Here is a 12,827-nt window from a genome sequence, read left to right on the forward strand (position 1 = left end):
GTAGCTCTTTGTAATTTAGATAATGATAGAAACTAGTTCAGTTTGGTCAAACCTAATATTCCTCACCAAGTGGGACTGGTGAGAAAAGTGGTTTTTTTGGGGGGGGGTGAGAGGGGAGGAAGAACAGCTGGCTCTATGTTTCTCTGCTTTTCGGCATGAAGTGAAATATGCAACCTATAAACAAAATTATATGCAAATCTGCACTTTTACAGAAATCCAGGAGTACTAAGACTGAAGTATTGCGTGTAGAATTATGAATATAGCATCAGCAGATAGAAAATAGGGTCTTTAAATGAGTTTCCTCTGGAATATGGCCAATCTACCCACATGTAGAATTTCAATATGGAACTGATGGAGGAGGAAGTAAATTGTCATAATTTACCTTAAAGGTATTTTGAATTTTCTGTTTTAGCAAGCCCTTAAATCAAAAAGGACTATTTGGTTTGGTCCTGAGATCACTGGAAGCCGTTTTATCCGAGCTCTCCCTTCTTCAAATAGCAGTCTGTTTGTTGTGGGTATCCCTTAGAGCTGGATGGCTTGGCAGGAATGGACCCTTTTCTGGGTTTCTGCTGCCCAAAGATGAAACCTAATTTTCAACAGAAGCACCTGTCTCAGGGGAAAGGGCAGCAGAATTAAAATCAGAAGGTGTGGTGGCAGTTCTGGCTGTGCCAGTTATGGGTTTTGTGAACTTGGGCAAATTACAGATAGGATCTGAGTGGGAAGGGACCTGAAAAATCATCTGGTCCCACCTTGAAATTTTACAGATGGGGTAACATAGGGAGTACTTTAGATCCATGGCTTGTGACAGCAGCTCCAGGTGATGTCTTCTATATTGCTTTTAGTATTCAAGTTGTTTGTAACATTTTGTAGACTACTATACAACATATCACATTGCATACCCCCACCATGAGTTTTTCTCTTACTCTCTGGGATGTTATATATTTTTTCTACATTTGGATGATGTGCCAAGGGATTAATTAGGATAATTAATCTATGAATATACAAAAGGTTGGAGTATCAATACTTTTTTTTTGAAATTGTTTCAGATACAAGAAGCTGTAAAGATTATTTTAGGTCACAAGCAATTCAGATTGAAATGGATCAGCTTTGAAGAGAACCAAAACTAGCTCAAGCCTCCTAATTTGGGACTGCCTTCCAAATATCTTCTCATACTTAAATGCCTTCTAAATCTATCCAGCTCCCTTCCCCTAAGAAGAATCCTTGATCTACAGACATCAGAAACCTGAACAGTAGTGCTGGACTCTGTAGAAAAGAGCAAGAAAATGGGAGAATATGGGAAAGAATTTTAACCTTTATCCCATCTCTTACCCTCGTAGCTGGGTGACCATAGGTAAATTACATTTTTAAGCTTAGAAAGATCTCTAAAACACATCTGCTAAGTTACAAAGATGCCATATGTTAGTGGAAGGAGGTCCCACACCAGTGAAATTATAATTGATGTATTGTATTTAACCTTGAACAAAGGATGAATATGAGGGATGCCAGCTTTTCCATTTCCATATAGCTTGCATGTTGAGAGGGAACAATGATGATAATGATGCTAGAAACCAATGGACCCCACGCTTTGATTTATGAGTTTATGATTTCCAAATGAACTAGGTTCACCCTGGAAATAAAAATTTTTAAGTTCATCAGTTACAAGTTTTCTAACAGAATGTAGCATAAATTCTTTAGGAAAAGAATCTCTTGCAGTGGGGTTCAATGATTATCCCTCTGAAGGTTGGATCAATATTAATAACTGCCATTTTCTGATTAATGGGATATTTTCATCTCTCACTAAAAGTATCGTTTAAATTATTCTTAGTATTGACATTATCTTCAGAACCATTTTCCTATATATTTTTTCTCATTCCAGTTTTAACCTCCAAAGTCTGCAAAATTCAGCACTGGAAAATAAGAGATGTTACAGGATTAAAAAAAAAATTACTCTCAAATGTTTAAAGTTAAAGTTTATTTGTATTCTTTGTAGGAATATCAATAAAAGACCTCAAATGTATCTATATCTGTACATGTACAAGAACCGTCAAAAATTATTCACAGAACAAAAATAAATCTTCTTTAGAATAAACCCAGGTAATGAAATGCAGATATGGATCTCACATATGGAACAATCCATGTGCTACTAGCACAAAAATATGGCTTTAAAAATAAAATAAAATCTTGGGTTTTGTTTTTCTAAGGTGTATTTCTCTTTCATGAAATAAAAAATAAATTATTTAGCTTGATCATTGTAAAATAGCCCTGTGTAGTAACACATGCTTATTAAGGCCCTGGAGATGAAAAAAAAAATCTATTTTTAAAAGGTAATTTCCTCATGGGAGTGACGCAGGTTGATGTGCTGTTGTTTCTGAGAGCTAGTTAAAATAAGAGGAAATATCTAAGCACCAGTCAAAAATGTCACCTTCATTATTAGTTTTAACTTATTTGCAAAGAGTGGCTATCAAATGAGTAACTTGTATTCAACCTGTTACGGAAGAGATGACTTGAGTATTCCCCCTCCCCCCTGGGAATTTAGAAATGACACATATAAACATTATCTTTTCTGATTTTACAAATATATAAACATTATGGTAACCTTGACAGGCCTAGATTTTAATGACCATATCCTCCCACTACTTGACAAAATAACCTGTTTGAAGATCTAAATCAGAGATATTTCCAAGAGGCAAATGGGTAAGTTGAAGTGGGAAAAACAAAATGAGTATGGGATTAAAATATGTCCTAGAACAGGGCTTCTTAAACTTTTTCCACTCACAATCCCTTTTCACCCTAGAAACGCGGCCCTAAGTATACAGGTATATAAAACAGGTGTACAAATCAAATATGCCAATAATGAATCAGTAATTTTGCAACTCCCACATTCAGTTGAAAGATCCCATAATGGGGTCTTAAACCCATAAAGAAGTTTAAGTTTAATAATAGTGTAAGGAGCTGGTCCTAGAACATCAACAAGGCCTTTTAAATACATCCCCTTTTGTCTTTGGTTTGCCTACTGCATGACGATGTATAACCTTTGTTGGGATGGCTCACTGACCATTTCTAAATTATCTTGGTCCAATAGTAAGGAAATAACTAGCTAGGTAGGCTTCTTTAGATCTGGCCCAGGATGATTCTCTGCTCTGAAGGAAGATCTCCCATGTTATCATCCTCTTATTCTTTCAAGAGATCTTATGATATTCTCACATTGAAAGAGAAATGGGCATGTATAGGAGAGAGGTAGAGGCAAATCTGAAAAGCCTTATTTCTAAAAATAAGATGGGGGTAAATGGGGCATGTCAGAATATGTCATTGCCATTTTTAGGAGGGAGGCATATAATGATGAAATGATGTTAGGGCAATGTGATTCAACAGTGATAATCATTTTTACAGAATGAAGTAGATATTCTAAAAATAGAGAAAGGTCTTAGGAAACCATGTTTGTTCTTTGTTGAAATCATCATGTCATACTACTAGCAAGACATTTTATACATGGTGGGGAAATATAAACCTTTTTAGCCTTCTTTAAAACTGTGAGTTCTTTGGATTGTAGAGAAGGCTAATATGCATGAGGCTGCATGTAGATCATGCATCCTTCTCTGGTTCTTTCTCTCTTCATGAGATATTTATTTCATCTCATGTAAATTTCATTGCTTTGGTCCTTCCTAAAATCAAGAGTGCAGCATTCTCAGCTGGGTACTAATAACAGGAGAATGCTTTTAGCAACAAAGGACAATAATTCAAAATAACAAATTTACTTCTGTTTGAAATTTCAAAACTCTCTTTTAAAAAAAAGAATCATTAAAATAGATACTTGCCATTGTTCTGAAAATGACATTTTGAAAATTAAATGATTGGTTCTCAATGTATGAGTGTTTGGAGAGAGGGATGATAAAATGGGAATAGGTTGAAGAGAAATTTCTTATAATTGTGGCAAGTTGCTGTCCATACATTCTCTTCAAAAACTATGCCCACACAAAGTACTTCCAAAAGTGCAGAGAATAAGAATTATTTAGACTGTGGCATGGGTTCTGGGACAGAAGGTCTGAGCTAGTGAGAGGGTTCAGGTTCACGGTTCATACTGGTGTGTCTAGGTCTATTCTGGTATATGCCTGATGGGTTTGATGGTGGGCTCTTAGAATAATCTAATTCCCTAAATTGGTAGAAGGATTGGCCTCTAAAGGGCCAAGGCCAGAAGATAATCTCAATGTAGATTGGGGTAGAAATTGAGCCAAATGATGCTGATCTTCCCCTGCAGCAGCTTCCTGAAACTCTGATTAAGCTCAAGGAAATGACAGAGTGACAAGGGCAGTGGGATTTAATGAAAAGACTAGAGAGAGGTAGTCACAAATTTGAAAACCTTTACTTCTAGAGTTAAGATTGTATTCAAGAGCATATAATTAATTTAGACAGCAGTCCAAGATACTTCTTCCTTTCAAGAGAGGCAGGACAATCCACTATCAGTAAAAGGAATAAAAAACTCAACAGAAAGTTTATCTGGACTGCCTAGAGTACCTAAGCAAACAGACCTAATGCTACAGAAAAAAACTCTATGCTACATTTAATTTGCTGCAAGAAACTGGCCCCTAGTCACAATTTCCCCTCACAATTTTTATTGCTAAGACTCAGGGAACATTATGAGTTGATGGAATTTTAACTCATTTGGAGACCAGACCTAACAGGCTTGATCATTCCTGAGATAGGAATATGAAACATGAAGCTCTTTTCCTGAATCATAGCAACATTCATTCAAATGTCTTTACTACTGCCCATAACTTGGGATCACCTACATAGGCACTTTGCAGAATTCCACATCCTATTCAAACAAAGACTATTTTATACCTAACAACAGGTAAGTCAGGAGGAGCAAGGAGCATGGCATTTAATGGAATTTACCAATTAGCTCCACCACAAAAGTCTCCCTTGTAGAAGGAAAAAAGGTTATTGTATGGATCCTATTTGGGCTCATCAATGCACTGAAGCAGGGCCACTTACCTTTATGTTGGTGTTCTCTATCATATTATCTAACAGAGTTGGAAATGGAAAACTCAAATATTAAATAACAATCAAAAGAGCAGATATTGTTACCTTCCTGTAGCTCTTTTCTTTTGAGCCTACTGATCAAATGTTGAATGGGTAGTAAACTTGATAGAAATACTCAGAATAAAAGATTTGGCTGAAAAGGTTATAAATGGATAATTTAAATAATTTAAATTTATTTAAATAATCTAAATTTTTTAAATGGATAAAACTAAATTTAAATATAATATTGTCAACATCTTTGAAAACAATAGTTACTTAATTTACTTATAATCCTGCTAACTTGGACCCCAAAACATCTGTACTGTTTCTCTCCTTTTCTCCTTCCACATACTAAGTGTTTCTTATGCAAAGGGCTAATATATTCCCATGAGGTTTAGATATTTAATCACAGGATTTGATCACATCAAAACTTTCAGTGGAATAACATAAAGCTAACACTTGACATCTAGTCTGATCCATCACCTTACGTAAACAGCACTCACCCAAAAGCTTATATCCAATATAGGTAAACTTACAAGCCTTCACGACATCATCTATAGTCGGACACACTAGTTTCTGAATCTCAGTTCTAGAGATCACCCACAGAACATACTTAAAACCATTAAAACTGACAATCCATTTACCAAGTTTTCTATGGTATACAGCTGCGCATAGAATTAATTTTGCTAGAGATGAGAATAGCTATGTAAGGAGGATAAGGTATTGGTATTTTGAATTCACACAAAATTGGGCATTTAAAAAAAAAAGTAGTACTTTTGAAGCTTCTCAAACAAAACTACCAGAATCAGGTCAGTACTTTCAATATGAAGGAGAAAGACATAAGAAATATATTCTAAGGGGACATAAATAAAAAAGAGGATGAAGTAACATCTGGGAATACATGGGTTTCTCAAACTTAAAATATGGGGGTTGTGGGCAAGCCAATATAGAGAGAAGCTCCTACTTCAGATCTGTTCTGTGGCATTAGGAGCTGGAGAAAGGAGTATAAGGAAGGGGGAAAGATCACTCAGAAGCACAGATATAAGAAAGTTCAGAGGGTTGCAAAATACTGACCTGATAGAGAACAAAGCTGAAGAGAAAAAGAACGTGAGGTTGGGAGGTAAATGTGACTAGGCTGGTCTATCAACCAAGGTTGTATCATAAATGACTTCCTTTTCTCCCCTTGTTTATTCTGATGCTGAAGAAAAAGCTACTACCACCATCCATGGATGCTTACTTCAGGCACGTGGTTGGTCTTTTAAGTTTGTTATTTTTTTAAAAAATTATATTTTAAATCAAACATTATTGTTACTTATATTAGACATTTCTCTCCCATAACCAAAATTACTGCTAAGACCTGGCTAAAGATAGCAAAGACACTTTGACCTTACTGTATTTGACGGTATAGAAGGTTTGACTGTTTCCTATTTGTGCATAGTTATATGTATACTTGTGCAACTATATATGTATGATAACTCTTTAATGTGTAAAATTCTGTACTTTTGTTAATGAAAGATTCACCCAAGATAACTTTTCACAGCTCCTGAACAAAGGAAATAAATAGTTCATGTGATTGTAACAGACTATTTCCGGTAGGAAAGCCATGGCTGAAAAATGTTGAGAATGGGTCTCCATAGCAAATTCTGTTATTATGAGAGATTTAACTACTCCTCTGAAGATGAAGACTTTTGTGTACAAACAGCTTATCACCCCCCAATCTCCTGATTCAGTTTCCTTTTGGGAGGAGAGCAGACTTCATTTTACTAAGTGTGGGAATTCTGATTTGGACTCAGTTCCAAATTTGACTGGGGGTAATGTGAGGAAGACGAAGTAATCTAGATAAAACCAATTTGTCACTTTGATAGATAAGAAACTAAATCTAAATGAACATAGTGATTTTTAAAAGCAGAAAAACATTTATGATAGATCTGAAAACCAGAAATTATATAGGGTCTTAATGTTGTTTAGTTAGCCCTTTTTGGGGGAAGAGGAAGGAGGGCAGAAACAATAAATCTGCTTGTTTTTTTTCCCAGATGGAATGTGGATAAGAGATTGGGATGACTTTTGATAATAGAGAATAAATCCTTTTTGGTATGATTGCTCCCATTATGGGTGAGAAGAGGACATTGAAGTGTACAAAGATGCAGGATGGTATTTAGAGACAAATATTTACAGTTCTGTAAACTCTAAAAAGGAAAAAAATACCTTTTATTACAACTGGGGTGAAAAAAATCCCCTATTTAAAACTGGATATTCTCTTTTGTCTACTAAAGAGAAAATCTGTCATAAAGAGAAGGAAATACATTAACTAACAGGAATCTAGACATTATCCCCAAAGTTCAATGATGCTACAGTAACTTTTGGCCTCTGTCCTTGCAATAGTGGATGCCAAAGGCTCTTTGATCAGATCCAATCTTAGCTAACCAATGGTATAGAATTCTTTTGATTGGATCTTGCTGTGTTTTTTTTTTTTTTTTGTTTGTTTGTTTATAAAGAATCAAGGGATCAAAAATGGTTTTCAGACTAGCAGAATAATCCTTTGAAAAGTTAATTCTGCCAATCTGTTGTTGCACTTCAAGGGCTTATATCAGTCAGAAATAGTTTCTTTCTATTAAACCCATAAACTCATTTCCTCACTCACATATAGTTCCTATTTTTCCTTCTCTACTAACTGCAGTGCTTTTAACAAGAGAAAAACAACAATAATAAAAATAGCAATAATTAAAAAGGTAATCTACATTATTAACTTCCTTTGGGTATATTACAGTGGCATTTTCTGTACATGGCCCAGAATTGAATTCCTTATGTACAAAGAAATATGGGAAAAGAGCATTAACTCTATAGTCTTAGTCTTATGCCCTGAAGGAGATGGTTTCTTTCACCACTCAATAGTTCCTTTATGTTGCCATTCCAATTTAGCAGCATTCTGTAAACCTGGAGGGCAGGATGAAGGGCTGGGGATAAGGGGATAGGTTGTATTTTCCAATACAAATTTTTTTTTCATTCTCCACTGTCTCTTCAGGAGGGCTGGTTAGCAGCTGCTGTTTTTGAATTCACCATTCTCCGTGATGGAAAGCTTGGTGGGGTTGGTGGGAGAGATGCCATTGCGGACCTGCATGCTGTAGCGTTCCTTCACCTGGGTTAGGGCACTCATCAGCCGTGTATTGGCTGAATCCAGGGACACGATCCGCTTTTCCTGCAACAAATACACACACACACACAGACACGTAATTTTAGTGAAAATTTGCTTGCTACAGGTTTTTTTGCTTTAAAAATAGCTTTTCTTTACAACGAACAGATTTAAAGCCATCATCAACAATTCTGGTGGTTTCTATGAGAGTCAGCCATCTTAACGTTTCCCAGTAAAATGGAACATCTCTGCCTCTTTGTTTCATATTATTTTAAGTCTTTTTTCTCCTTAAGTCTGCTGAGTCTTGATTTGTCACCTTTTGCCCTACTTCTTTTCCCTCCCATGAGACACAATCTGAATGAACTCTTGGCAACAATGTAGATATCACGTCAGAAAGTGGGGTTTCATACCCCCTTTAAAGCTCACATAATGAAGTCTCCTTTATTAAGTATTTATATAGTAAACTGTATTCTTGAATGGCATGCTTTGGGGTCAAGGTTGGAAAATGAAAATGGTGGCAAAGAAAGAAGCACCAGATGTTTCATTTTACAGAGAAAAGATACAAGTGGCCTATGGGTATTTGATCCTATAGACAACATACTATTCACATTTGAAAAGAACCCATGTTATGCTCTAAATTAAAACAGAAAATGGCGACAGCCTGAAATCACTAGCAAAGTGAAGATGCAACAGCAACAGAGGAGAGAAGCAGCCGAAAGCTCAGACTAGGAGTTACTTGAAGTTGGGGAGGAAGGTGTGACTTAAAGGTGGATGCCATGGATATAACACATGAAAACAAACAGATAACACAAGGCTCCTAGACCCATTCCAGCTCAGAGTTACAGGAAAGCTATCCAATTGTAAGTTTTCATTTTGTTTTTTTGTTCTTTAGAAAAGCTTTCTTTTAGCATTATTTGTTTATTTACTTAGTTGTTTTTGAGAGGAATAAATGCATGAAAATAAAAAAATTAAAAATAAAAATAAAAGGGCAACTCAAAGTAGGGTCATTAAACCAAATGTTTTTAAGCTGCCATGCCCTTCCTCAAATCAGCACTACAAAGACACTGTAGACATTAGGAAAATGGAGCTAGTTTAGATCCATAGACTTTTTTCCTAACAAAAAAAAATTATATTTTTTTTAGGGGAAAAAAAGTCCTAACTGTTCTCCTGGTCTATATGAAAAATTAAGGCTTCAGGGTGTTAGAGAATATTGTTTGCCTGTAAGGTAAAGTTTAAGTCACAATGAGGGTACACAGGAAGACTTTGTTACTAACACAGTACTGAAAGTAGAGACCATTCAAAACTGCCTATACCTATGGCACATGTTATGGAGAGCTACCAGACTGGTTACATAGTGAAGACTTAGGGAAAGACTCATATTCTTGTGGAGAGATGTCTGGTAAAGCTAGACATTGTGGGGAATATTACTTTCCTATATAGGGTTACTTGGTCTGTTAATACATAAGGAGAGGGGAGAGAAAATCTGCTAGTTCACACTATCAATGTTATTATTCACCAGCCTTTCTTCTTCATAGAACCAAGACAGTAAAAATAAAAAAAAATAAATTGGAATCACTACCCTGTCATGAGTTATAATTTATTTTGTAGCAGTATATGAGTGACAATTTACAAGGTTAAACTAATCTGGATGGAGAAAAATTTTTTACCAAGGAGGTAGTTTGTTGTTATTACCACTGAGGTTAGCTGTGAATGAAAAGACTTTTTAAAGGCTAGTGACAAATGGCCACAGTGGCCCTCAGAAATAAAGGGTCATTAAAGTGTGAAAATACTCTTCTCATAGTCAGGAAATATAAAGTACCAAAAGAATATTGTTTAAATTGCTTTAAAGACAAAACCAATCCTTTCTGCTTAACTTGGAGAAGGTCTATAGTCCTATCCTGGTGGAGACTGAATTCCATAATTTTCATTCTCAAAAATAAAATATTTGGATGGATCTTTGATCTCACTGATGAGGAAACTCCACAGAACAGGTTGGAGCCTGTCAATCCATGAAATAAAAATTAAGATGTAGCAAAAACTGAGATCTTGGGTTAAAAAAAGTGAACATAATTTATGTGGAAGCAGAGGCAACTGCGCAGTCCACCCAACTCCTTTATCCAAAACTGAACATCTCTGAGTGAGAAGAATCCATTGCCAAAATCAAACTAGAATTTTTGAAAGCCAAGTTGAGAAGGTGAAAGATGCTCTGACACTCTCAACTCTGTTTAGATTCAAGGGAAACACAATCAACTCATTCAAGTGTGGGAAGTACCAGGAGCTGGAATGCGTAGGAGACCAGTGGCCAGGGCCAAGACTAGGTGCTGGTCAGCTAGAGAAGGACCGGGCTGATTTACTTGCCTGTCTGAATAATCTTATCCCCATTTATGACCTGTAATTTAACACAGTGGAGATGTCACTTGAGATATGATTAAGCAGCTTTTATGTTCTCACTGATGAGTGTGCGGAACGCCTGGGTCTCTTTAAGCCTCTGGGGACCAGAAGTGCAAGTGTATTCTTCCCACGCATGGAAGCAGTGCCTGGCCCATGGCTCTCCTCTCCAGAGTCCCTTATTTTGTCAGGGACAACTGGACCTTCCAGTGTGTGGTTACAAAGCTCCTCCTCATGCTGCTTCAGAAACAAGTACTGACAGAACTAGTACTACAGGTCTTGTAAAACTGACTGATTTGTGGAGAGGGAGGCTGAATTTAGGATCTGAACCCAAACCTTTTTGACAGGACTGCAGGGCAATGTAAGCACAGAGTGAGTGGAAGATGACTTAGCAAAAGAGATAAAAGACAAACATGGATATCAGCTAGTTTCCTAGACATTTGCCCAATGGAGTTTTGGGATAGTGATGTGTCCCCAGCCTAAGTAGGACTCTTACCTATGTAGGTGCTCTCTTTATACTACTGGGAACATGTTTGCCTGAGGGACATCAAGGTAAATGTCAGATATTACACAGTATTGCTCACCTGCACAGGACATTTTCATTCCCAAACAATCTTTCAATTTAACAAGAGTCTGTTAAGTTCCAGAAATATCAAGTACCTAGTATACATGCACAGTACTAGGGAGACAAAGACAAAAAGGAGACACTCCTGACCTTCAGGAGTGTACATTCTACCATTGACACTGATGCCAGAAAAGATGACTTACTTACTCTTGCAAAGCTTTTGGAATGCACTTGATGGTGTGAGTCTGAGGGAATTAATTTAAGGAAGGTATCAGTACATAAAAACCTTTACAGAAAACCCCATGGGATGGTCCCCAATTTAAAAAAAATGATAATTTTTCCACAAGAAGAGATCATCAATTTGGAAATACTTATATATTCACAGAAGCTGTCTTTGTAATGGCATTTACAATAAGAACATTTGGCCTTGGCATAAAACAGTTGTTAAAATGAAGTTCAAGAGCTATTGGCACCTTCAAGTATCTTTTATAAAGGCTTCATGGGCTTGTCTTCTTGTAGAATTACTACTTTTAGGAATTAAGATATTAGGCAGGGACTTCATATAGTGGCTTCTCAATTCCCTTCCAATTCAGATTCTAAGATTTTATTGTTTGAAAGTGTTTATGTTTTGACCATTGTGAATTAGTAATTTACTTATATTTAGCAAAAGTAAGATTTTAATTAATTGGTGTCTTAAGAACCAGTGCCATTTTATTCCACTAATTTTAGTGAATGAGGTTTATATTATGGTTTTCTCAGCATTAATAACATCCCCTTGTCCTGGCTCAAGAGGAAACAGATGGGGCAGGTGGTTTGGAAGAGGAAACTATTAAGTTAAAATTGAGATTACTAAAATGTCCCCTGGCAAAAAAAGAAGTTTTAAAAATCACTAATATAACACTTAAAAATTTGATTCAAACAATTATCTTGTATAGGTACTACACAAAAGATCAATTCATTTCTGCATTTTGAGACAAAAGCCTTCTGTACTTTTTCCCATGCCATTTTGATCATTTTAGGGCAGATAGCAAATGGCCAGTTTCAGAGCTTTCAAGATCTCTAACTCAGATTTCTTTCCCTTTAACCTTTTCTGCCTGTTCCTCTTGATGTATAACCACATACTAAGGCCTAGAAATTGGATGGAGAGAAGCTATCTTCAGCCTCCTTAAAGTCAGCTGAGAGCAGAAAACAACTCTCTCTATGACCCAGCGACTGTGGACAAACCCACAGCTCCAATCTGGCTGCATTCCTGGCAACATTTTGTTTTCTTAATTCTGATTTCTTTCCTTAAGTCTCTGATCTGCTTCTCTCTCTATCACAAAATGAGATGACAAAGGTGGCTCTTGCTGGTTGTTGGAAGTTGACCTGGACTTTAAATAAATAACTGTATCAAGCTTCTCCTCCAAGCTATCAGATCTCTAACCACTGGCTCACTGCAGAGTTCAGGGCTCAGAATGTTTAGGGGAGCTGTTCTGATAACAAGACAAGACACTGTCCGCTCCCCTCAGACTGCTTTGGTGGGCACTGTCAGCAGGAGAGCTAGAAGCCACATGATAAATATCAGCTACAAAGCATTCCACTCAGAATGCTTTTCATTCCTGACTCTCCGATCCTTTGGGAAAAATGGGCTTTGCTTAAAATCACACGCAGCAGATTCAGTGAGTGACTCAATGAGGGTCTAGAATGAATATACATTCCCTGTGTGAGTTATACTGAAAATGGAAG

General features: G+C 36.6%; 1 protein-coding gene across 4 annotated transcripts in view; it reads right to left on the reverse strand.

The window, feature by feature from the left end:
- Positions 1 to 1,955: 1,955 nt before the first annotated feature.
- RASAL2 (RAS protein activator like 2) overlaps positions 1,956 to 12,827 on the reverse strand; it is a 328,025-nt gene continuing 317,153 nt past the window's right edge. For 2 of the 4 annotated variants that reach the window (XM_051998886.1, XM_051998885.1), the window contains exon 18: positions 1,956 to 8,215. In XM_051998886.1, the coding sequence (XP_051854846.1) occupies positions 8,051 to 8,215 (165 nt within the window). In that variant the 3' untranslated portion in view covers positions 1,956 to 8,050. Of the gene's footprint in view, positions 8,216 to 10,405; positions 10,539 to 11,033; positions 11,075 to 12,827 lie in introns of those variants that run through there. The other 2 variants (XM_051998888.1, XM_051998887.1) reach the window with 2 other exon arrangements.

The sequence above is a fragment of the Antechinus flavipes genome, chromosome 4 (genome assembly GCF_016432865.1).
Source record: "Antechinus flavipes isolate AdamAnt ecotype Samford, QLD, Australia chromosome 4, AdamAnt_v2, whole genome shotgun sequence".
In the NCBI taxonomy this organism is placed as follows: Eukaryota; Metazoa; Chordata; class Mammalia; order Dasyuromorphia; family Dasyuridae; genus Antechinus; species Antechinus flavipes.